At 42.7% G+C, this 27,169-nt stretch overlaps 1 protein-coding gene across 1 annotated transcript in view; it reads left to right on the forward strand.

Moving 5' to 3' along the window:
• LOC110493539 (VPS10 domain-containing receptor SorCS3) overlaps positions 1-27,169 on the forward strand; it is a 226,719-nt gene that overhangs the window by 90,957 nt on the left and 108,593 nt on the right. The window contains exon 2 of the mRNA XM_021567877.3: positions 9,743-9,810. Coding sequence (XP_021423552.3) covers positions 9,743-9,810 — 68 coding nt within the window. The remainder of the gene's footprint in view (positions 1-9,742; positions 9,811-27,169) is intronic.

The following is a 27,169-nucleotide window of genomic DNA, read 5'->3' on the forward strand; positions in this document are numbered from 1 at the left end:
ACACACTGAACGTAAATATATATATATTGATTGCAATTATTCCCAAATGAGTGAGCGTTCATGTGCCGCCATGCCGGTTTAGCCAACTAGGGCACATTCCCCTACCATTTCTTTGTAACCATATCTACTGTTTGTTATGCATTTCTGTGATTACTTAGTAAATAAATGATTTTAAGACAATTGATGTATGGATGACTCATAGTGAAGACAGTTCGTGCAGATAACCAACAGTTTACGAGGTTTGGAATGAGACTAATGTGAGGTAAAGAATAATTCATTAATCAGAAGATGAAGTGATCAGATATTAAAATATCTGAAAGTTATATTAGGAAAATTATAACTTTGCAATCTGAATATTTTCCTTGGTGCCCCGGCTTCCTAGTTAATTACAGTTGCATGTTTAAGTAGTTTAATTACGTAATAATAATGAAAGATAACTTTTGATTGAGATGAATCTTCAGTTTAATGATGCCAAAGACACGACAACACATGTGTTTTTTTCTCATTCATTCATCTTCACAGGTTCAATATATAACGTAGGAAATCTTAGGTGCTCACATTAATTAACCACTCCATGTGCGTTTCCAACAACTCTTGATGCATACACTCCCAGCGGAACCCAAAAATGTTTGTTTTCCCAGACACTGCCCTATGGGAATAATACTCTACACCTATCCTCAACAATTCCTTAGACTTCCAGAAATTATAGACTTGCCGGCTATTGTTCTAAAATAACATCCCAGTCTCAATACCACCCCGTGATATTCTATGATTGGCAGTGATGGACGGAACCCCAAGATACCACTACATATCGAAACCTATTATCCAAATTGAAATCTGCTTATTATACACATTTCTTTATCTTATTATCCAAACTCCAGATTAAGCCTTTTTCCACACTCACACAACTCTCATTCACATTCATACAGCACTGTTCCCTAAACATACTTAACTAATTAGTTGTTTTCCACAATATTTTTTATAACGTGCAGAAATATTTTCAAATTTCTAGGTCCTGAGAAAACACATTTACATCTTACAAACTAACCCATGGTACAGGATATCATAACCTTAAAACAGCAGTAACTTCACAGGTGCGCCTTACTATCTTATACTATTCATTATAATGCATTCTCTAATGCATTCTCTAATATTTGTATAGCGCTTTTGAGTCCACACAGGGTCTCTCACCCACACAGGGTTTTTAATCCACACAGGGTTGTTGCTTTAGAGTCTAGTTTCCATCTAGCCCACATAGGTTTGGATGTTAATGTCAGCTGGCAGTCCCCTAAAAAAATAAAAAAATTGTTTCCAGAAATGTCAGACCCTATTTATCTGTCTCTGTTCGGTCACCATGACCACCTGCCTGACACCCTGCGCCAAGGTGGGCCACCAGTATTTTTCAGAGATAGATTGGGTAGTGTGATAAATACCTAGATGTCCAACGACGACAGCTGTGTGTGCCCAGGCCAGCAGCCAATCCCTTATCCCTGTGGGAATGTAGATGCACTCAGGAGGAAAGTGATTGGTTGTAGGCTCCCTCTTCAGAGCCTGGCGGATGTCTACATCTATGACCCAGGTCACAGGGGCTCTGACTCGTGAGGATGGGATTATAGGTACATTCTGGACACTCTCGCGAATTGTAGAGACTGGACAGGGCATCGACCTTGGTGTTCTTTGAACCTTGGCGATAGGTCAGCATGAAGTCAAATCTTGTGAAGAAGAGGGCCCACCTTGCTTGGCGCAGCTTCAGCCTCCTTGCTGTCCGTAGGTACTCCAGGTTCCGATGGTCATTGAGGATGACGAATGAGTCCTTGTCGCCCTCCAGCCAGTGTCTCCACTCCTCTAATGCCAACTTCGCCGCCAGGAGCTCTCAATCACCGATGCCATAATTTCTCTCTGCAGGGGACAATTTATTCTAGTAATATGTATACGGATACAATTTCTGTGGACTACCCTATGGTTGAGACAGAACTGCCCCCACGCCCACCTCTGAAGCGTCCACATTCACCCCAAAGGATATAGTGAGATCTGGAGGTGAAACGTCCCTTAAGTAGACGGAAGGCCTCGTCGGCTGCTAGACTCCACACCAACCTACAGGGACCACCCTTGAGGAGAGAGGTGAGAGGAGCTGCGACGGAGCTGAAGTTCCTGATGAAACGGCGGTAAAAGTTGGCAAACACCAAAAACTGTTGTAACCCCCTTATGGTGGTTAGGAATGGCCATGACCTGACCACATCTACCTTCTTGACATCCATTCTCACTCCCTTTGGGCTAATTTGGTAGCTTAGGATGGAGACAGCCTTCTGATGAAATTGGCAGCCTTGACGAACAGGTGGTTAGCCAGGAGGCATTCCAGGACTGCTTGAACGTTAGCGATGTGATCTTCCAGGGTAGCCGAGTAGACCAGCATGCCATCGATATACACGACCACCTAGCATCCGAGCATTTCACTGAACACCTCCATAATGAAAGCCTGTAACACTGGCTAAGCATTGGCTAAGCCAAATGGCATCACCAAGTAATCGTAGTGACCAGACATCGTGCTAAAAGCCGTCTTCCATTCTTCCCCCTCCCGGATATGGATCAGATTGTATGCACTCTGCAGGTCCAGTTTGGTAAATAACTGTGCCCTGCGGAGTTGTTCGATGGCTGCCGGCACAAACGGGAGAGGTTAATGGTACTTAGTGGTGATTTCATTGAGTCCTCTGTAATCAATACATGGACGCAACCTCCATCTTTCTTGGCCACAAAGAAGAAACCACGAACGTGCGGATAAAACCTTGTTAGCGCGCCTCTTGGATGTACTCCTCCATGGCCTGAGTCTCAGCCACCGACAGAGGGTAGATGCGTCTGCGCGGGGGTGCAGAACCTGCAAACAGGTTGATGGCACAGTCCTAGGGGCGATGAGGCGGAAGACAGGTGGCGCGGGTCTTGGAAAATACCTCCTGCAGGTCCTGATATACCTCCAGGATGTTGGGCTGAAGAGCAACCACAGGACTCTCAACCGATGTGGAACCACAGGGGATGGGGAAGCAGGTCCTCCGGCATTCGGGTGACCAGTCTGTGATTCTCATCCTCGACCATGAGATGGTGGTGTTATGGCATTGAATCCAAGGGATCCTGAGGATGATCTTGTGCACTGGTGATGAAGAAGGTGATGTTCTCCTAATGAATCTACTCCACAGTGAGGGTGAGTGGCTGGGTGAGGTGTGTGATGGTTCCGGATCCTAGTGGCTGATTATCAAGGGCTTGAACCAGGAAAGGAGAGGAGAGTGGTATGAGATGATGTTAAGAGAGGAGGCAAGGGTCTGGTCAATAAAGTTCCCCTTGGCACCGGAATCCACTAACACTGTGGACACAGTACATTAGGGACAGTCAACTAGTGTGATGGACACCAAAAAGAGTTAGCAGAAAGTGATGAAGACGGAATTCTCCCTCCTGCCCCAGCAGGTGGAAGATCATGTGACCGTCCCTCTACTCTCATGGATCCCAGGTTGGAAAGTAATTGACACCACTGGAGCTGGTGCCCTCTTTGACCACAATTTCCCCATCTATCTCCGTCTACATCGCTCCGCCGCGGGTATGTGTGTGACCCCTACCTCCATAGGTTCAGGCTCTGGTCCAGTGTTCACTGAGGGAAGGAGAGAAGCGATGAGAGTACTGTCGTGTCTTTACTTTATTTATCATTAAATTGAAGACTTAGTTTTATCAAAGATCTGTAATTAGTATTATGCGATCAAACTGATTAATCATATAACTGTAATTAACTAGGAAGTCGGGGCACCAAGGAAAATATTCAGATTACAAGGTTATAATTTCCTAATATAACCTTTCAGATATTTTCATATCTGATCCATAGTCTTCTGATTAATGAATTATTTACTTTACCTCGCGTTAGTCTCATTCCAAACATCGTAAATTGTTGGTTATCGGCACGAACCCAGTCTCCACTATGAGTCATCCATACATCAATTGTCTTAAATCATTTATTTATTAACTAACTCAGTAATTCACAAAAATGCATAAACAAACAAACAAAGTCAATATAGTTACAAGAAATGATAAGGGAATGTGCCCTAGTGGGCTAAGCCGGCATCGCGGTTTGGTGGACAAGACGGGGAGTGGGGGTCAGCTGAGAAGACACCACAGAGTTGATAATTATAACAATTGAAATGCTAATCCTTTGCACATGAACGCTCACTCATTCGGGAACAATTGCAATCAATATATAGTGTGTCGTCTTGATCGCTGGTGAAAAGTTGTTTCTTTGGTAGAATTGTCCGTCTCTCTCTGTTGTGGATTGTTCAGAGTGACATTGATTCATTCGTTATAGAATGGATGATTTGGCGTCTGTCGTTCTTCGCGTTCAATGATACCAAATTCCTAGCTGCAGACTTGTATTAATATCAAAGACTTGTTCTTATTCTGTCGGTATCGATGGTCTAAGAGTTTAACCACGTGGTATGGTTAAAATATTCAGAAATGGTCTACCTTTGTACTCCCGTGATTGAGAGAAACATGGTCTGATGATAATTTCTCAAAGTTGGGTTTTATTTGGAATTGCAGAAAAGGGTCTGTCCCAGGATGCCTGACCCTAACTGGGCTCAGGGGCAGTCCTCTGATTCAGTTAAACTCAAAAAGGGAATTGGTGTTTCATTCATTAATAAACAGTCCAAAATCACATTGTAAAATTGTGTAAACAGTATCATACTCACTCATTCATCTTATACAACAATTAGATGTAAACCTCATATCTGAGGCTATTATATAAACAGCGTTATGGTAACGTGGCCACACCGTCTCTCATAAGCTTCCCCAAGTTGTAACAAACGGACCAGTTCGTAGCTGGATTCACCGATCTTTTATACTTTCTCCGGAACATGAAACTTGTTCGGACCTCAAGTTCTGTGAGGTGGAAGAAATTCCTTTGTTCTCTATGAAAATTCACTCTCTCTTATACTGTGGCAGGGTCTTCTCCTCAGGAATTGACGACCTCTCTCTGCCCACAGCAGCCTAATTGAAGGAGGAAAGGGGGAGGCAGGGGGAGGCAGGGAGAGGGGGATAGGCTTGCTTTACCCAAAGAGGGCAACGTCATGATCGTACCGACTCTCCCAAAGTAGGTTATCCAGATGGATGGCCATCGAGAGGTCCAAGAAGAGGTGTGTCCAAGCAGAGGTTGTCGTCTCGACAGGCCAGTTCCGTCTGGACCTCCTCACACAGACCTCTTCTGAATAGCTTACGAAGCGCCGGCTCATTCCATCTGCTGGCTGCTTTTACTGTCCGGAAGGTGAGCAAGTACTCGTCAGCCGCCGGGTACCCCTGCCGTAATTGGAGTAGATGCTCACCTCCGTATCTGCCCTCCTTTGGTTGATTGAAGATACATTTGAACAAAGCCATGAACCCCTCGTATGAATCCAGCTCCTCCTTTCCTCTCTCCCAGATGGCCGTGGCCCATTCCAACGCCCTCCCAGTCAGCAGAGAAATAAAAGTGGCAACCTTGTACATCTCGGTTGTGGGGGCTCCCATCTGGTGCGCAAAGTAGAGGGAGCACTGAAGTAGGAAGCCATGGGATTTAGACGGGGTGCCATCATATTTATCTTAGAGGGACAAACGAGAATCGCTGACCTGAGCAGGTTGCTGAATGGGCTGTTGTGCTGGCCTCGCAGCTGACTGGTTGTAGATTATCCTTCGCTAGTTGATGGCAATGCCTCCTGGGTATGTTTGACACGTTGCACACTGCAAATAACCTCTTCCATAGCCATTCCCACTTGTGCCAGCTGGTCGTGGTGTTGAGGAAGAAGGTATCCCTGCTCGTTGACTGATACTGTTTTCCTGCTGTTCCCATCGTTTTTTGTCAGTATTCTGTAACAAAGACGCTGATAGTCTAGAATTAGGTGCAGATGGTACGTTTAATAAAACAACAAACGAGACAATACAGCAGTAGCGTCTACACATAAACACATAAACAATACTGACTGGGGCAATAACCTAAGGTAGTGAGGTAAGGGAGTCCAAGTGTGCCTCATGATGGAGTGCAGGTGTGCGTAATGATAGATGCCAGTGGTTACTATCGCGGTGATGTCGAACGCCGGAGGGGAGGAGCGGGAGTAGACGTGACATCACTTTGTCATTATGGGGTATTGTGTGTAGATGGCTAAGAAAACATATATTCAATGCATTTTTTTGGCTGTAACAAAACAAAAATGTGGAATTAGTCAGAGGCTATGAAAACTTTCTGAAGGCACTGCAGCTAAATTCTAAGCGTGCAATCAAATGGAATAGATACAGACGTCTTTGAATGAGAAGAATCGTTGTGTAAACAGGCAACGGTCTCATTAACCTCTCTAGGATAGGGGACGCTTGCGTCCCACTTGGCCAAAAAGCCAGGGAAAATGCAGCGCGGCAAATTCAAATAAAATTATATAAAAATCTAACTTTCATTAAATCACACATGTAAGATACTAAATTAAAGCTACACTCGTTGTGAATCCAGCCAACATGTCAGATTTTAAAAACGCTTTTCGGCGAAAGCATAAGAAGCTATTATCTGATGATAGCACAACAGTAAACAAAGAGAGTAGCATATTTCAACCCTGCAGGCGCTACACAAAATGCAGAAATAAAATATAAAACATGCCTTACCTTCGACGAGCTTCTTTTGTTGGCACTCCAATATGTCCCGTAAACATCACAATTGGTCCTTTTGTTCGATTAATTCTGTCCATATACATCCAAAATGTCAATTTATTTGGCGCGTTTGATCCAGAAAAAAAGGTCCCAAAATGTGCCTGTAAACTTTGCCAAAACATTTCAAACTACTTTTGTAATACAACTTTAGATAATTTTAAACGTTAATAATCGATCAAAATGAAGACGGGTTCTATCTGTGTTCAAAACAGGAAGACAACAAACCAACGCTACTTTTCAAGTCTTAATCAGCAAATGGTCAAATACTGTAGGCTCCCCACAGTACATTTATGTTTTATTGCTTATTCTTTGACATGTGCCATGTTCCATAACGCCACTACTATATGGTTATTGCAACCATGATGCAACACTGTGGTCGCAATGCTGCGCCAGTTATCCACAATGACACAGACATTCTGAAGTGTTCTTTTTATTATCCAGGCGTTTCCAGCACGCCACACTGATTCAACACTCCTGAGGGACTAGATATTCATTCAGTATTCACTACTGAAAAGCATGTTTAATTTAGTGTCCTTGTTACCGGCCACATAGCATTGACCCCGGCAATAGATACCAGCAATTCGCGAGGCTAATACAATTAAACTACTGACTGGCTTGGAGGAGAGATGAACTGTTTTCTCAAAGTCATTAGTGACCTATCATTAGCGTGCCACAGAGCAAAATCAGCATTCAAAATTACGTTTGCCACTTTAAATTGGGTCTTTGTGGACATGGGACATTTAGTTACGCTAATAATATGTTTTCGCCACAGTTGGTTAATTGCGGGGCAACAAGCTGACATATTCTTCCATGCATTGCAGGTCAATTGGGGTTTTCAAGGGGGGAGAATGTTCTTGAAAAATGTCCACCTAGTGAAACTTAGTTGTTTACAGTTTGTGTCATCCGTATTGCATTGAATCCATTGTCAGTCGACTTTACAGGACCAACAAAGATCAGCATTATATAAACAAACTTGACAATATGTTACAAGGACTTGCTGAAAGTTCAGTATTCTTTGCAACCGCCCCTCATTTAATGCTTTCACCGTTTGTATTTCTTTTGTTTTTGGGCGACCAAGGCATTTTCAGAGACATGATTAAGATTTTCATGACGATGATACAAGCTGACAGGACAAAAGTATTCTCTGGGATTTCAGGTGGTGCCCCAGTTATTCGATGTGAATTGTCAATTCATCCTGTCATGGAGGGGGACTGCTCCCTGTCTGTGTGGTGCCACCCCCTGGCAGAGGAGAGCAAGCTTGTCTGACAACATCAGACCCCTGCAGGATCCTCCACACACACATACACTCTCTTAAGCAAGAGCATGCAAGAGCACAGACACACAAACTACCAGCACTCCAAGAAAAACTCAGTTTTGCTTTGCATTTTACAAGTTTGGCATGAATCCAATTTTCTTCTTCTCTCTCTACATTGCCCTCTCTGGCAGTGCAATCGTGCTTGGCCCAAACCATCTGCTCACATTCTAAGGAGGAGGAGTGGGGCCCCGGGGTGGTGGCACCATCCCTCAGAGAGAGCCCTCAGTGGCTCCCCAGGGAGGTCCAGGCCAGTCCTTGGGACTCTTAAGGGCCAGCCAGGCTAGTGAGGCTAATCCTGGAGCCTGTACACATGAACCACGGAGGTCAAGTCTAACAACTGGTGTTGGCTTTATTAATTTATCCCTCCTGAGTTCCATATTCCTGATGCATATCTCTAAATGTAGTCAGGCAAGACAAAGAGAGAGAGCTAGCAAATCACCTTACAGCGAAGTGACTCAAGTCAGGCTTGTCTATTCACTTTTAGGTAACATACGCTTGGTGCAAAGAGGGGGACACTAAGAAGTGACAAGTATGCAAATAAATAAAAAGCCAGATTCTAGTTAGTTTGTAGCGTAATATAACAACGTGACTGCTGTAAAAATAACATTTATTATGTAAAAACCCTTCCCTGTGCGCACTTTCAAGTCATCTGTGTCATGACAAAGGGTAAATAATGAAGGTTTGATTCATTCTGTTCCATGTTCTTGTATTTAACAAATTCCAGCATCAACCTCGGAATTAACGACGCAACCCGGAGGTGGTAATGTAAATCGTTAATAACGCTGTGAAAATCTGGCTGTTGTGGCATTTATATAAAGACAGTGTTGTCTTCCCAGTATTACTCTTTCTTTGTCTCCTCCACAGACGCCATGTGTGCCCAGGCCGCATCAGTAGCCTACCACTCAGAGGAGCATACGCTGAATTCCAAATCAATCCCTTGGCCCTTTCTACCCACTAGAATCTCCTGTAGATCTAAGATAACTGGATAGGTTTAAGCAGAATGGTAAAAACCTTTTAACAATTTGCCTTCTAATAGGCTGGGGGTAATTCCAATTTGACATTTCAAAGTGGGAATTGCAAACTTCATAAGCCTTTTTGAACATTAAATACACTACAAGTTTAACATTTCCTACAGGACAGCCTATGGAGGCGTTGGGGATTTTGGATTCATTGATAGATGTCACTTCAGGCTTCACCGAGTCAAAAAATACACTGAGTTCTCTGGTCCTGTGTTTTGATATCAAATCTGACAACTGGGTCTCTAGAATATGGGTGGCCATCTTGGTCTGTGATTCACCCATCACCTTTTTCAGTGTGTTATCAAAGACCAAAGCTATGGGAACAAAGGGACTGACTGCAGGATCATGCTTGTAAGGGGCCAAGCCTGGCAGCACTGAGGGAACAAGAGAGAGAGGGTTCAAAGTGGACATACAGGCTGGCATAGTGCCCCTTGATAAGTGTTGTATTGGGGACGGAGCCAAAGGGACATTCATAACATGCCAATGTATCGACAAACACCGGTTATTGGTGTTTATGCTGCTTTTGATTGTTTTTTGTGGAATACGTAGGTTAGTGTTCTTCTAAGAGAACATAGAATGCATTTGCCCAGTCTGTCTTGTCTTTTGAGAGAATAACCTGTGGTATTCTTACACATTTCAGTTTATTATCTAATAGGTTTGAGTCATTTCATGGCTTATTACATACTTATAACACATGTTATGTCTGTTTTGTTTCCAGGTGATCCTGATTCTGACCAAACTTTATGACTTTCACCTGGGGAGTGTTACAGAGAGCACCTTGTGGAGGTAAGACAGTAGACTTCCTTCAGCTCTCCCTCTCTGTCTCCCTCTCTGTCGCTCCCTCCCCTGACACATATTCAGATTCATCATAGGAACAATAGTGCAGTCTCTCTCCATTTTCTTTCTCTTTTCTACTCTCTCTCCATCTTTCTCTCTCCCTACCACTTTTCTCTTTCCATCTTCCTCACTGCTTTGTACAAGACTGCTGCATGCAAAGCAGCATTGCCCTGCTGAGCATTGGGCAGGGTGCCCCAGGTGAATGACGACTGGTCTCTACTCTTGTGTAAACTGACTCCATGTTTAACGTGATGTACCTTGGATGTACCTCTGTCCCCCTTACACCTTCCCAGGGAGACTAGCATAAAACAACACAGAGTAACAACACAAAGTGCATTAAAAATGCACTAACTAAAGGAGAGGTACACAAGTCCCCTTTGAGTCAATGGGAAGCTATGAGCATAACCACCATCAAGACATTTTTAGTACCGGACAGGTTTTCTTCGTTCATTACTTTAGCTGCCATTTTTTCTTGTTGTTTTGCTTTTGGTAGACTGTAATAGTGACACAGTAAGAGCATGTGAGCATGAGCATTTCCTTTCAGGAAATTTGGTGTGTCAATACAATGAAAGTGAAATGATTATTGTGAGATTATAGTGACGCGGCTCCTGCGTGTGTTTGTGGGACCCAGATAGTTAGACTGTGACGTGTGTAGATCACTCTCCTGTTGAGTGAGTCAGGCTGATATAACGCTGATATAATGGTATAACAACATCTCTGAATGTGTATATTTCCCAGTCATCAGATTTACAACTGAATGTTGTGGAAATTATATGATTAAATATGAAACTATTTGTGAGAAGATGAAATGTGATGTTAGGCTTCTAAATGAAAATTGTTTTTCCTATACAGTTGAAGTCGGAAGTTAAATACACCTTAGCCAAACACATTTAAAATCAGTTTTTCACAATTCCTGAAACTTAATCGTAGTAAAAAATTCCCTGTCTTAGGTCAGTTAGGATCACCACTTTACTTTAAGAATGTGAAATGTCAGAATAATAGTAGAGAGAATGATTTCTTTCAGATTTTATTTCTTTCATGACATTCCCAGTGGTTCAGACGTTTACATACACTCAATTAGTATTTGGTAGCATTGCCTTTAAATTGTTTAACTTGGGTCAAATGTTTCTGATAGCCTTCCATAAGCTTCCCACAATAATGTGGCTGAATTTTGGCCCATTCCTCATGACAGAGCCAGAGTAACTGAGTCAGGTTTGTAGGCCTCCTTGCTCGCACACGTTTTTTTCAGTTCTGCCCACAAATGTTCTATATGATTGAGGTCAGGGCTTGTGATGGCCACTCCAATACCTTGAGTTTGTTGTCCTTAAGCCATTTTGGGATTATCCATTTGGAAGACCCATTTGCAACCAAGCTTTCAATTCACATGTGAACTGAACACTGATGTCTTGAGCTGTACCTTCAATACATCCCCATCATTTTCCTCCCTCATGATGACATCTATTTTGTGAAGTGCACCAGTCCCTCCTGCAGCAAAGCCCCCCAACAACATGATGCTACCACCCCCGTGCTTCACGGTGGGATGGTGTTCTTCGGCTTGCAAGCCTCCCCCTTTTTCTCCAAACTTAACGAGGCTCAGTTCTATTTTTGTTTCATCAGACCATGTGCAGTTGCTTACCATAGTCTGGCTTTTTTTTAGGGTGGTTTTGGAGCAGTGGCTTCTTCCTTGTTGAGCAGACTTTCAGGTTATATCGATATATGATTTGTTTTACTGTGGAAATAGATAATTTTGTACCTTCCTACAGCATCTTCACAAGGTCCTTTGCTGTTGTTCTGGGATTGATTTGTACTTTTTGCACCAAAGTACGTTCATCTCTAGGAGACAGAACACTTCTCCTTTCTGAGCGGAATGATCGCTGCGTGGTCCCATAGGGTTTAAACTTGCGTACTATCATTTGTACAGATGAACGTGGTACCTTCAGGAGTTTGGAAATTGCTCCCAAGGATGAACCAGACTTGTGGAGATCTACAATTTTTTTCTGAGGTCTTGGCTGATTTATTTTGATTTTCCCATGATGTCAAGCAAAGAGGCACAGAGTTTGAAGGTTTGCCTTGAAATACATCCTCAGGTACACCTCCAATTGACTCAAATGATGTCAATTAGCCTATCAGAAGCTTCGAAAGCCATGACATAATTTTCTGGAATTTTCCAAGCTGATTAAAGGCACCGTCAACTTCTGACCAACTGAAATTGTGATACAGTAAGTAAAATAATCTGTCTGTAAACAATTGTTGGAAAAATGAATAATGTATCCAGCACAAAGTTGATGTCCTAACCGACTTGCCAAAACTATAAATTGTTAATAAGAAATGTGTGGAGTGGTTGAAAAATTAGTTTTAATTACACCAACTTAAGTGTGTGTACATTTCCGACTTCAACTGTATTTTGGGTTCTCAGGGACTGTGACAGTTGAACTAAGCTCATGAGGCATTTAAGTTATATTGTTCAATAATCAATGGATAACTGTCACACAATCTGTAGTTGCTACATCCATTTTAGGACTTATAAATTATTTATAAGTCCAAAAATAGATGTAGGATCTACAGATTGCCCCTTTAATTCTACCAAAAGTGTGCAATTTTGAGCATGTGTCCATTAGTCCTATGGATTTGTTTTATCATCGTGAATGAGATTGAGCAATAAAATGCCCACTTTTATTCCATAGTGTCACACCCTGACCTTAGTATTCTTTGTTATTTTGGTTAGGTCAGGGTGTGACATGGATGATGTATGTGTTTGACTTGTCTAGGCGTTTTGAATGTTTATGGGTATGTTTTCTAATTCTAGGTGTTTTGTAAGTCTATGGTTGCCTGGATTGGTTCTCAATTAGAGGCAGCTGTCTATCGTTGTCTCTGATTGGGAACCATATTTAGGCAGCCATATTCTTTGGGTCTTTTGTGGGTGATTGTTCCTGTTCCAGTGTTTAGTGTTGACGTTACGGGACTGTTTCGGCTTCGTTCCTTTTGTCAGTTTTTTGTTTTTGTTCATTGTTTAAGTTTCCTATTAAATATGGATTATCATCACGCTGCATCTTGGTCCTCCTCTCTTTCACCCAAAGACATTCGTTACACATAGGCTTGGATCTGCACTATGCAGCTGTTGCAAGAGCACATTTCTCACTTGCTGTCCACTGGTTTCAAAAACAATGATTGATAGGCAGCTTAAACTTCTTGAATTCAATCATTAAACAATGGTATAAGAATCCAATGGGGGCAGGCAATAGACAGGTCAAGGCAGGCAGGGGTCAGTAAACCAGAGATGGGGGGGAGAGAAAAATACCAGGAGGGCAAGAAAAGGAAAAAGCAGGAGCTGAGACAAAACCGCTGGTTGACTTAACAAACAAGATGAACTGGCAACAGACAAACAGAGAACACAGGTATAAATACACCAGGGATAAAGGGGAAGATGGGCGACACCTGGAGGGGGTTGAGACAATCACAAAGAGAGGTGAAACAGATCAGGGTGTGACAGTTATTGCGTTCAAATACACATTTTGATTTGTGAACAGCCGTCCACAGCAACTACAATCCGTAAAGCGCAAATAGCTACATGAGAGAGCAGCAGTGTGATTTGGCAGGTACAGTTGCCATTGTGGTTAGAGCGTTGGGCCGAGTCTGGGCGTTGGCGACTGGATCGAATCACCGTGCTGACAAGGTAAAAATCTGTCGTTTTGAGCAAGGCAGTTAACCCACTGTTCCCCAGGTGCCGAAGACTTGGATGTCGATTATGGCAGCCCCCCGCACCTCTCTGATTCAGAGGGGTTGGGTTAAATGTGGAAGACACATTTCAGTTGAATACATTCAATTGGACAGCTGACGAGGTATCCCCCTTTCCCAATAAACAACACCATTGCTGTCATCCTTACATCTAAACATTTACTGAAGTTGGATAATCTTTGGATGCCAACAGCAGCCTCACCATTGGAAGACATAGCGTAGATAGTAGCATACAAAAGCCTATTCCTCCTCTTTTCCCGCGATCCATCAAACACATTTGGTGTGTCATCATAGTGGTCTCTGACTTGTAGTCAGACTTTCTCAGGTGGAACAAACTGAATATTGCGCCTATTTATCAATGCTGATTTGAATGTCATTGAGAAAACAGAGAAGTGTCAAAGATTTGATATCACAAACATCCTTTCAGAATTTCAAAGTAATCCTCAAAGTAATCATCTATTTTTTTGCTGGTAATGTAACGGATTACCCTGACTTTATCTGTATGTAGCTATGGGATTCCAAGGTTAATACCTCTCTTCAGAGCACAAAACAAATCCACCGTTCATGTCTGAGGTTTGCAGAGAAATTCTGACTAAAATAAGTCTGACAATGACAACTGGTGTGTCTGGTTTTTCCTTGAGGCTGGAGAAAGCAAGCTGGTTTACTCTTTGAATATCTGCGAAGATTAGCAATGTCCTTTAAATGGTCCAGTACTGTTGCATGTCAAGCTATGAGTCAGTTGCTGGGAAATCAAAGTGACAAAAAGTTCTGGAAATAATTCAAACAAAATCTTACAAAATAGATATCCAGTATCTAACCTACGACATTGTTCAATCTCAAAGCTCCTTTTAATTAGTTACAGAGCAGTGAAATGTCTGCTTCTCCGAGTCAGTCTCCAAAAATAATCCAAAATGAATTGTCTTAGAAAATAGATATTTCAAAATCTAACAAAATACATCATCCAACAGTGAAGCACTTCAAAATGAGTTAAAGGGCAGGAAAAAGGCTAAATAAGCTAGGTGTTTTGTCAGCATGTAAAGTAATTGAAGACAGGTGTAGTCATTAACTTCTCTAGGGTAGGGGGCAGCATTTGGAATTTTGGAAGAAGCATGCCCAAATTAAATTGCCTTCTACTCAGGCCCAAAATGTAGGAGTTGGATTTGGATAGAAAACACTCTAAAGTTTCCAAAATTGTTAAAATAATATCTGTGAGTATAACATAACTGATTTAGCAGGCGAAAACCTTTCAGGAAGTAGGATTTTGTTGTTGTTGTAGTTTTCTATTCAATGCCATTACAGTATCCATTGACTTAGGACTCAAATTGAAGTTCCTATGCCTTCCACAATATGTCAACAGTCTTTAGAAATTGTTTCAGGCTTGTATTCTGAAAAATTAGGGAGTAAGAGCAGTCTGAATGAGTGGACCCTGCCGTGTCAGAGCTTTTTCATGTGCACGACCAGAGAGAATGCCTTTCTTGTTTACCTTTTATATTGACAACGTTATTGTCCGGTTGAAATATTATCGATTATTTAGGCTAATAACAACCTGAGGACTGAATGTAAACATTTGACATGTTTCTATGAACAATTTAGATTTTTTTTGTCTGCCTGTTGTGACTGTGTTTGAGCCTGTGGATTACTGAAGAAAACGCTTGAACTAAACAGAGGTTTTCGGATATAAAGAGAGACTTTATCGAACAAAAGGAACATTTATTGAATAAATGAATGTCTTCTGAGTGCAAACATATGAAGATCATCAAAGGTAAGTGATTCATTTTATCTCTATTTCTGACTTGTGTAACTCTTCTACTTGGCTGGTTACTGTTTGTAATGATGTGTCTGCTGGGCTATGTTCTCAAATAATTGTAAGGTATGCTTTCGCATATGCTTTTTTTATAATGTATATTTCTGTATTTGAATTTGGCACTCTGCAATCTCACTGGATGTTGGCTAGGTGGGACGCTAGCGTCCCACATACCCTAGAGACGAGAAAATAGTCCTGTGTGTTAGAACATTGACATCCCAAAGCCTCTGAGATGTGCCCTGGCATTCACTCAGCCAAGTCATATCCCTCCACTGTGAGAAGGCAGTTAGAGTAGTAACCCGTCCGTTGTATGGGACCTGTCCTGCTTGGCTAGGTTTCTTATACATCACTGTGACCATTGCCACAGTGCTGGGATTCTGTATCAATGAAACAAGGGCGCAAAAGATCATATTCAAATTTGTTCAAATGAGACCTGGTGGGACCGAGAAAGGGTGAGGGATTTAGGGAGAGAACGAGTACAAACAGAAAGTTAGAGAGAGATCAATCTAAATACTAGTCAGAAACATCCAGAACGTGATAGTTCATACTCAAGAATAAAAAATTATCGCAGCCATAAACTTTGCAGTCTCTGCATTTGATTTGCTCTGTTCCTCTCTGTCCATAATATTACTTGTTAATTGAGATCACAGCTCTGCTAAGAAGATTTTGGGGCTGGAGAGACCGTTAGTCTGTGTACATGGCAGGACAGATGCTGACTTTTCAATAAAGGTCAAGACACCCACCAACGCCTTCAAGTATCTCAAAGTCAGCCTGTCAATTTTAATGAACGCCCTGACCTTAAACAACAGAAGAATATCAGTAATTCCTGTGAATAATATTCAAAGGAGCGGTCCCATATCTCAATTGGATGCTTGGGGATTAAGGATATGAGCGAAATGAAGCCAGACTGTTTACCGTGTACCCTAAATTATATTTGATCTCTTGCAACAAGTTATTCAGATCTGCCTCCTCTCTTCATCTAAGTATTCTGAGTATCATCCCTTGGCGGTTGAGCAGTTTATTGCTCAATAATTATTCAGTCTTAGTAAATAGGTAGACAGGTATAGAAACACAGCAGTTTGATGTCTTCAGCTGTGCTACTGCAGCAGAGCAATGTGAGGTAAAATTACGGACTACAGATGCATGGATGCCAGATGCTGAAACCTCGTAGAGATGAGCCTGTCTGCATGTATCCAACTTCACACATCATATCCCTGACCCCAATACAACTCAACAGGACCAGCATATCGTACATATAGAGGCTGTGAAACACAACACATTCAATATACAATAGCTAGACGGAAACGTAACTCTTAGCTTTTGACTGCTCAAATCAACATATCTTTTCGGAAACTTGAATTATTCTCACACAACATTCTTGACTTAACTTCAACTCAACAAGACAGTATCTTGTAGAGAGGTTGCGAAACACACAACACTTAGCTAACATAACACAACATTCTCAATGTAACAATGTATCAATGTATATTCTTAATCTACGTATCTTCTTTGTAATGTCATCTCTGCTCGTTTTAGTCTTTCAGTCTCTCCAGTTCATTAACACACATTTTCACACCAAATGATCATGATGCGTTTGAGCTTAATTATTTTCATCTAATTGGCCTCATCCTTGCCTCGAGTGCAATTTCTCCCTCCGTCTGATAATGCAAGCATACTCCCCGCTCCTCTTCCCTCTCTATCCCCTTATTAGACGCTTGATTGTGGTCTTAATGATGTGCTGTATGGTGAAGTCATATTATGATAAGTGACGTGAATTAGTGTTGATAAAAGTGACATTATGCAATATTATAATGATCTGAAATGGGATTGCACTGTGCAAGTGGATCTCGAATGCAATGGATATCGAGTCTGGTAATTATTTAATGTTGTGAGAGGCGTGATGTGGTATTGTTAGGTTAGACTAATTGTGTTACTGTGAAATTAAGTGTAATACAACATACTGTCGCTCCCGCTCTTCCCCTGCCCTGCATTACGAACTCCTGCCACCGTTTACGCACATCTGCCTTCCCTCGTCACTTGCATCAGCGATATTTGACTCACCTGGACTCACTCAGTCACCAGTTTATTACCTTCCCTATATTTGTCAGTTCCCCAGCTCTGTTCCCAGCTGCTGCATTAATTGTCTCATGTCCGTGTTACCGTGTTCCGACGCTGTTCCTGTCTTGTTTCCATGTCTGTTCCCGAATAAAACTCCCAGTACCTGCTTCCATTCTCCAGCGTCATTCTTTACAGAATTCAGCAGCCATCACACAAAGCATCGGGGAGTAGTGGCATTCCGGTTGGTGGTGACGTCAGTCCTGGGTCGCCGCCAATGGAACCGGGGCTGCCTAGCCAGCTCGTCGGGCTTCCACGCCCTAGCTGGCTCGAGAGGTTTCCGTGCCACATTTGGCTCAGAAGGCGCCCATCCCACGTCGGGCCTCAGCCGGATCGTCAGGTCTTGTTCGCCCAGCCGGCCCATGAGTTCTTATTTTGTTGGTGACGCCGGGCTTGGATTCCGCTGCCGATGGAACCGGGGTTGCCTAAGCCAGCTCGTCGGGCTTCCACGTCCTAGCTGGCTCTAGAGGTTTCCTTGCCTTGGTTGGCTCGGCAGGTTCCCATCCCACGTCATGCCTCCGCCGGATCATTGGGCTTCCACGCCGCAGCGGGATCGACGGGCATTCATGCCTCATGCAGATCGTCAGGCTCCTATGCCTCAGCCGGCTCGCCAGACTCCCACATCCCTGCCGGTTCGTGGGGAGTTTAACCCAGGCCGGCTTGCCCAGCGCCCATGTCTCGGCCGGCTCGCCCAGGTGGGATGCCGGGTGGCGCCCCTATTGGGGGGGGGGGGTACTGTCATGCCCGCTCCCGCTCTTCCCCCCTGGCGCTCGAGGGTGCCAGGCTGCCCTGCATTAGGCTCTCCTGCCACCATTTACCCACACCCACCTTCCCTCGTCACGTGCATCAGTGATATTGGACTCACCTGGACTCACTCAATCACCTGTTTATTAACTTCACTATATTTGTCAGTTCCCGGCTGCTGCATTAATTGTCTCATGTCCATGTTACCCATGTTCCAACGCTGTTCCTGTCTTGTTTCCTTGTCTGTTCCCCAAAAAATGTCTGACTCCCCATACCTGCTTCTCCTGTCCGGTGTCGGCCCTTACACACACAGTTTATTTTCTGGGCATTTGCATTGATGAGTCTCTCTTGTAGTAGTAATGTTCTCATGTCACACTTTTCTATGAACTGTATACTTTCCCAACTGAAATGTATCATAGTTCAAAGTTCAACACATTGTTACACTCTCCTGCTGTGAATTAGTGGGTGTCAATACTCTCCTTAAATGGTCCTAGAAAGAAAGAAAACCTTTAAAATGACTGGATAGGCTGCTATCAGACAGGCTGCTATGTCGACTGAGAAAAAGGTGGCTACTGTACGAGGAACTCAGAATGCATCAGTGCCATGGTGAAGGGTATATACTCTGAGCAAAGCTCTGGCTGACTAGACATGCAGGTCTTCTGAAGGTAACATCCAGTGAGTAAGAGTGGAGGGGATTCCTCTGCAGTCACTCAGCAGAATAGGGACAGAGAGAGAGAGAGACGAGAGAGAGACGAGTGAGAGACGAGTGAGAGACGAGCGAGAGACGAGCGAGACAGAAGAGACAGAGAGAAAGACAAGAAATAGAAAGACAGAAAGAGAAAGGTTGATCTGGGACATCCCTTCCATCTCTCCGTTCCCATTTAAACCCTCCTTCCCCCCATCCCCCATTCCAAATGTGCCACTATGGGGTCAGGCAGGGGGGAGGAGTCACATTCTTCAAATTACATATTTTTGCTGAGCTCACTCACTCACAGGCTGGCTGATATTTCACGGGTCAGTGCCTATAATGAGGCCTGTGTCTCGGAGAGAAGGGGACCTACCTGATGTCTCTGACATATTACAATTGGACTTGGACTTTACCTCAAAACCACAGAGGTGCTATAGAACTTTATTGGAGTCTCAGAAAATTGCTATGACTGAGATCTGATTTTGATAGTCATATAAACGTCTGACAGTATAGGTTTCCAGATCGATTCTCAAATATTGTAGAATATCTGTGTTTATCACCCTGTGTTATCCTCAAGTCAAGGCCCATGCAGTATATTGCATATTCATAAGCAGATATCATCCTGGACTTGGCTCAAAACATAGGATTTTCCAACATAGTCCTTTGCGTCAACAGATATGCTTTAGTCCATGGCATTGTAACGATTTGAAAGGATACATTGACATACAATATCTACATCTTCCGTTTTACAGTGAAAGTGATATGAAAAACACTCTCTTAGTTTTGCTCTCCAAATAGGGTTTCTAGTAATTTCAACGGGCACGTCCTTCTCCCCTCCCATTTCCTGGGGTCATTCTATTAGAGAAGAGGTCATTTATATAGCTCCTTTCTCTCAATATTTAAATTCGTACCTTTTTAATTACATACTCTTGGGTTTTCCCCTCATATCCTGAAGCACACTCTAATTTACATTCTGTCACAACAGTAAATGGTTGGATTTCATCACCAGCTCTAACCGCCAGCAGGCTTATATTACGGGTTTTCAATACAAATGCGACTCGAGCAGCTCCCTTTTAAAGCCGCAGCTCTCCGTTTTGTTTATGGTTATCAAGTTAAAATCTCATCAAGCCGCCTCGTGTCAGTAATAAAGGAAAAATGATTCATCCTCTTGAGCGAGAATTCTTAATTGATTGTTCTTTTTTCGTGCGGCACAGAAGTTGTCATTCGATTTCTACGACCCTCTACCTCGTTGTTGTGATACTTGGTTTGTTTTGGGGTTTCTACCTCACTGGACTGGTCATGAATCTAAATTGGAAATGTGGACTTTATCATTCGATGTACAGGCCAGTGTGTACTAGTACAAATTGCGCACTGGCCAGTGCATGCAGACGGTACCGTACATGTTGCCTCAGACATGATGATGCAATGTATTGTTAGTCTATCTGGCCTAGAAGTCATGCTGTGTGTGGCCTTAGAAGTCTTGAGTACACCACTGGTTTTCTGACATAAATGACATAAATACTACAAAAAAAGGCTTCTTTCTGACAACCGTTGTGAGGGGTCCTGATTGGTTGCCTATGGTTGCTAGCTGGTGAGGTAGCCCTAAGTGCATGTGTTGTTTTTAGTTTGCCTACCAATTGCCCCTACCACAGTGAAACCACAGAGCTGTCATGGATGCCAATGGCTTAAATCCATTTAGATTATGGATGGACTTTTGCGAACTCTGTGACAGAGTTCTGAGAATATTCTGTGGACTGAGAGAAGGTGACAGGGATGTTGCAAAAGAGAACAAGAAGAACTGCCTTCAATGCCAGCTGGACTTATCTGATTCCTGTGAACCTGGCCTGGAAAACAACATTATCCATTTCAATGAAACAGATGAGCCACGACCTTACTTCTTCACCCTTCTCTTCCTGAAGTTTTGGGAAGTTGTTTACCCTTTTTCCTTATTTTTTCTTTACTTCCTCCAGATCAACTCAGCCCATCTCCTCATGCCTCTTTTTCTTCCCATAATATTGGCTCTGAAACTACTTATAGAGAGGGAGAAGGAGGAAACAGACAAAGGATGTAAAAGGTGGAATATGGCTTCCTTACTTCCACACTCTCAGAGTTCTCCTTTTTTCTACGTCTCTTTGGAGAGTTTCTGGAAACAACTAAACACATACCCTTTGAGGGGAACGCAGCAGGATGTATGGCAGCGAATATGTTTGATAGTACTCTATCAAATCTTTCTTATTCAACCCCAGATCCCAGGCCAAAAAAACAACCCTGGTTGCAGTTAAACAAATGCACGTGTGCCATTTATTCCGCAATGTGATTTATACCCAACAGCGAGGGAAAATGTGTATTTGGGGAGTTTCTAACTTATTCTCTGCAGATCCACTCAAGCTCTGTCAGGTTGGATGGGAAGCGTAGCCGCACAGCTATTTTCAGGTTTCGACAGAGATCGGGTTCAAGTCCGGGTTCATTCAGAGACTTGTCTCGAAGCCACTCCTGTGTTGTCTTGGCTGTGTGCTTAAGGTCATTGCCCTGTTGGAAGGTGAATCTTCGCTCCAGTCTGAGCGCTCTGGAGCAGGTTTTCATCAAGGATCTGTCTGTACTTTGCTCCGTTCATCTTTCCCATGATCTTGACTAGTCTCCCTGTCCCTGCTGCTGAAAAACATCCCCATAGCATGATGCTACCACCACCATGCTTCACCGTAGGAATGGTGCCAGGTTTCCTGCAGAAGTGACACTTGGCATTCAGGCCTAAGAGTGCTGCAGAGATGGTTGTCCTTCTAGAAGGTTCTCCCATCTCCACAGAGGAACTCTGGAGCTCTATAAGAGTGACCATGGGGTTCGTGGTCACCTCCCTGACCAAGGCCCGTTCCCTCCCGATTGCTCAGTTTGGCCGGGCAGCCAGCATTTGGAAGAGTCTTGGTGGTTCCAAACTTCTTTCATTTAAGAATGTGTTCTTGGGGACCTTCAATGCTGTAGACATTTTTTGGTACCCTTTCCCAGATCTGTGTCTCAACACAATCTTGACTCTGAGCTCTATGGACAATTCCTTTGATTCCATAGCTTGTTTTTTGCTCTGACATGCACTGTCAACTGTGGGACCTTAAACAGTTGAATTCGGAAATTCACATACACCTAGGTTGGAGTCATTATACTCGTTTTTCAACCACTACACACATTTCTTGTTAAACAACTATAGCTTTGGCAAGTCGGTTAGGACATCCACTTTGTGCATGACACAAGTAATTTTTCCAACAATTGTTTACAGACAGATTATTTCACTTATAATTCACTGTATCACAATTCCAGGGGGTCAGAGGTTGACATACACTAAGTTGACTGTGCCTATAAACAGCTTGGCAAATTCCAGAAAATGATGTCATAGCTTTAGAAGCTTCTGATAGGAAGCGGCAGGGTAGCCTAGTGGTTAGAGAGTTGGACAAGGAACCAGAAGGTTGCAAGTTCAAACCCCCGAGCTGACAAGGTCGTTCTGCCACTGAACAGGCAGTTAACCCACTGTTCCTAGGCCGTCATTGAAAATAAGAATTTGTTCTTAACTGACTTGCCTGGTTAAATAAAGGTTAAAAAAAAATAAAAAATAGGCTAATTGACATAATTTGAATCAATTGGAGGTGTACCTGTGGATGTATTTCAAGGCCTACCTTCAAATTCAGTGCCTCTTTGCTTGACATCATGGGAAAATCCAAATAAATCAGACAAGACCTCAGAAAAAAAATTGTAGACCTCCAAAAGTCTGGTTCATCCTTGGGAGAAATTTCCAAATGCCTGAAGGTACCACGTTCATCTGTACAAACAATAGTACACAAGTTTTACAGATGCACAATCGAGAGCATCCTGTCGGGCTGTGTCACCGCCTGGTATGGCAACTGCTTCGCCCACAACCGTAAGGCTCTCCAGAGGGTAGTGAGGTCTGCACAACGCATCACTGGGGGCAAACTACCTGCCCTCCAGGACACCTACACCACCCGAACTCACATGAAGGCCAAAAAGATCATCAAGGACAACAACCACCCGAGCCACTGCCTGTTCACCCCGCTATCATCCAGAAGGCGAGGTCAGTACAGGTGCATCAAAGCGGGGACTGATGGTTAAACAACCATGACTAACATTGAGTGGCTGCTGCCAACATACTGACTCATCTCTAGCCACTTTAATAATTGAAAATGAATGTAATCAATGTATCACTAGCCACTTTAAACAATGCCACTTTATATAATGTATAATACCCTACGTTACTCATCTCATATGTATATACTGTACTCTATGTCTAAAAACTAGTTCTCACTTCGTCATTTGGAGTATTGTGTGCAGATTGATGAGAAAAAATTCAATTTTAGAATAGGCCTGTAATGTAACTGTTGTGAATTGATATTATAGTTTGTCCCTTTAGGGCACCTGTAACATTGGAATGCTTGAAATGTTTTGTCCTGTAAAACGTATTAATCAATACCGATGTTAGTTTTTACTCCCGTCTCATGTCCTGCCCTTACATTAGTTGTATAAGTAATATAGTGTGCTGTACAATAGTAACAACATGTGGAAAAAGGGAAGGAGTCTGAATATTTTCCGAATGCACAGTAAATCAAGAGTGCATTTGTGGCCCTACATTCATTATGAAATGGTTTTGGAAAGCCTGGCTAGATTCCGTACAATCATCGCTAATGCTAATGTGCACACAGAAAAAGTATGAGGAAGCACCTGTGTGGAAGCACCTGCTTTCAATAGACTTTGTATCCCTTATTTACTCAAATGTTAAAATTATTTTGGCAGTTACCTGTACATTTCATAAGAAAATTAAAAACGTTATTTAATCTACTGGCCTCAGCTTCCTCTAGTTGTAAATAATGAATGGGAATCAGTTGTGCTCGTGCCGTATCTGCCCAGCCAGAATAAAGGTCCCACCTGCAGACTATACCCCAAAGTCTGCTGATGTGCCCTGACCCAAGCGTGACTCCACCAAGTCACACACGACATCTGCGATCCATTGTGAGGAAAGGGCAGAACGTGTGTTAGGGTGTTGTCAGGTCAGAAGAGGTTCTAAGGTGGCCACAAGATGAGTCAACACCATATGCGTTTCAGGTCAGTGCTGATGCTTGGTGATGAGCGGAAAAAGGCGGATGTCACTGACTCGCTAGTGGATTTGTTTCTGTGTGACCTAAAAAGCTCTCTTCGACCTCATGCAAAAATAATCACGCCTGGAAGGGGAATGTCAAACTTTTATATGTTTTTTTTAAAGATTTATTCTGGAAAAGAGCTTTCTGGAATGTAGAGAACAGGGGAGAACACGAGATCAAGCTAAGATGCTTGAAGATGCACAGTCAGGAGTGAAAGGGGAATGTTGAACGTGACAGAGATATCCACGAGACAGTATGTGAGGTCACTTAAAAACATCCTCCAAATGTCAGCGTTTCTTCCGCTATAGTTCTTCAAAGCACTTCAAGAGTGCATTTGTGAATGAAAGCAGTGACATGCATTCATTCCATGAAGGCCATGCTTAAAGTACCATGAAATAATTACTTAGGTCCATACTGAGATATAAACTTTCATGTCTCTTAGTTTTCCCCCTGTGTTCAGTAACTTATGACAAATGCTGTATCTTGTGCTCACTCTTGGTTGTTAAATGCGTACAGTTCCATGAAAGTTAAGGTTAGGTACATTGGGAGATTGAAACATTCCTGTCTTATGGCATTTCTCCTCCGCATTGTGCTCAGTAACACTTGACAAATAGGTGGTGTAGTGAATATGTTTGTGCATCAGACACATTTCCCTGTTCCTGCTGTTGTTGTTTTGTTTCAGGCGTGGACTGTTTCATATTTCATTTTCCTATCTCTGTTGCTTGTTTCTCATTTCTCAAGCTCACTCCAAGTGTCCATTGGACCCAATCTGTAAATGTAAATGTTTTCCCTCCATTATTCATTCACGCTTGAGTTTCCACCCTCCTACTACACCTGCAAATATCTTTCTGTACCCTTAATGTGGCAATTCTCCAAAAGTAATTTTCAATTATGCTTCAATGGATTCTGTTATTAGAGGAGAGATTTTGCTGCAGATAATGTACCTTAGGGGTGACAGGTGTGTGTGTGTGTGTGTGTGTGTGTGTGTGTGTGTGTGTGTGTGTGTGTGTGTGTGTGTGTGTGTGTGTGTGTGTCTGACTGCTTCTGCGTTGTGTATATGTTCCAACAGATAAACACCCTGACAACTTGTACAATGCTGGTCCCCTTCCTGAGATAAGGTATGCTGAGAGCAGCAGAGATTATTAAAAACTATATTTGCTGTCTTTGCTCTCGACACCTTCCTCTACTGATGCATTCTCTTCATTCTTTTCCCCCCTCTTCATTTTCTCCTCCCTTTCTCTCTCTCTCTGTTTCTCTTTGGTGTGCAAACACTAGCGGAATGGATTTTCACAGGCATCATAAAACTTTCAGCTCAGCTACTGTCTCTGAACTCAAAATGACGGCAGTTTGCTAATGGGAGGCTCTTGTGATTTATCCCAGAGATGTGATTGTTAATGGTGTATATTAAGGGTGGAGATTAGCCTGAGATAATGTGTTATCACAGTCCCTTTTACTATAAGCCTTATTATCAGTTTACTGTTTCTTTCTGGGCCCCCAACTCTATAGGACATTTTCTACCACATTCTCTGTGTTGACGGCATTTCTCTAAGTTGTTTTTCAAGAGGGTAGAGATGGTTTTATTCTTGTTAAATTTAAAACACTTTTTATTCCAGCATCTCACAATGTGATCTGCTATGAGGATGGATAATGAAGAGTTAGAGCAGTTTGGGTGTTGAATAGTTCCAGTCAGCTTTTTCCCCTCAACTATTCACTTATTTCCCGTCTAGTCCGTTATTGCATGACCTTTTCATATGACCTCTCTTCATCTGTCTCTTATTAAAATCTCTGGTCCCACAGTCTCTCTGCTTTCCAGTACTATCTATCAGAGCAATGATTGTAAGGCATAACCCAATTCATGCTCATTGCGGTTTGCCTCTGCCAACCAAATCTCAGTTGCTAAACTCTCCTTTCACGTGCCGTTCAGAGGTCTCAGCATCCATCCATCCAGATTCATCGGGGTCTTGGATCTGGTGTTTGGACCCATATGGCTGCTGTCATTCCCCTGCGGGAATTTCAAACGATAGCTGTAGAAATGTTTCATAGTGGGTTCAGACGTCGTGTTCAGACCCCTTTAAGACTGGACGCCAGGGCTTCATTCAGAATAATGTTTAAGCATATCAATTAAAGGAAAGATCATGTTTAGAGCCTGTAGGCTTGATCTTGCCTCGGGGTCTTCAGCTAAGAACTTTTTTTTCCTGTTTTTTTCTCATCTCTCTCTCTCTCACAGTTGCAATGTCAGGTAAAGTTGTTATTTTCTGTTAATCCCAAATCTGACACCAACAGCCCGACCATGTAAAAAAAATAAAATCTCCCTGGCTAGTGTGTTTGGTGTCTTAGTTATGCTATCACCCAGTTACTATCTCCTTGGTTTGGTCAGCTGCCAGCCAAGTCAGATGCAAGAGCCCGAGAGAGACCTCAGTCTGTCAGCTAGAAGTGCAAGACAGATCACCAACCTTTAGTTTCCCTGCTGGATCAATACAGGAATTGGACCTCTGAGTCAGTTGTGCTCCTGAACACCCCAGTCGTTATCTCTTTTGTTTTGTGTGTTATGACAGACTGGGATGATTTGGTTTGGGAGTTTGGTTCCACTCTCGGATTTGAAGCACTTTACTTTTTCCTCTCTCACCAGAGCCTGGTCTCCACACAGTGCCTCTGCACACCAACCACTTAATTGTTCTGCTTTACAAGCAGCCATCTGGCAAAGGCTCACAACAGTACCTAATGCGATTTCTGGTCACTGAACATCCGGGATTCTGGTATGCAGTACATGGCTTTAGTGTTTAAGAAAACTCTCTACATAAATCTTCAAACAAGATTTGGCATCACTCTGTCTTTCTTTTTTACTGTATATTACCCCTCGGTGTTTACTATAACACAACAATATTACTTAGTACTTAGATACTAATCTCTTTCACTGTAGGTGTATTGTATTCTGAAGCAACTGCCTTTCATTGCTTGGAAAATAAAGTTATTAGATTGAAGCTCCAAGTAAATCAGAGTTTAACTCTAGGATATGAGAGATGTTTTCTCATGCCTCAAACTGTGTACAATTGGAATGGTTGATTAAACTACTTCAAGCACTCTTATTTA

The sequence above is a fragment of the Oncorhynchus mykiss genome, chromosome 17 (genome assembly GCF_057628025.1).
Source record: "Oncorhynchus mykiss isolate SJ-2025 chromosome 17, ASM5762802v1, whole genome shotgun sequence".
Classification (NCBI taxonomy): domain Eukaryota; kingdom Metazoa; phylum Chordata; class Actinopteri; order Salmoniformes; family Salmonidae; genus Oncorhynchus; species Oncorhynchus mykiss.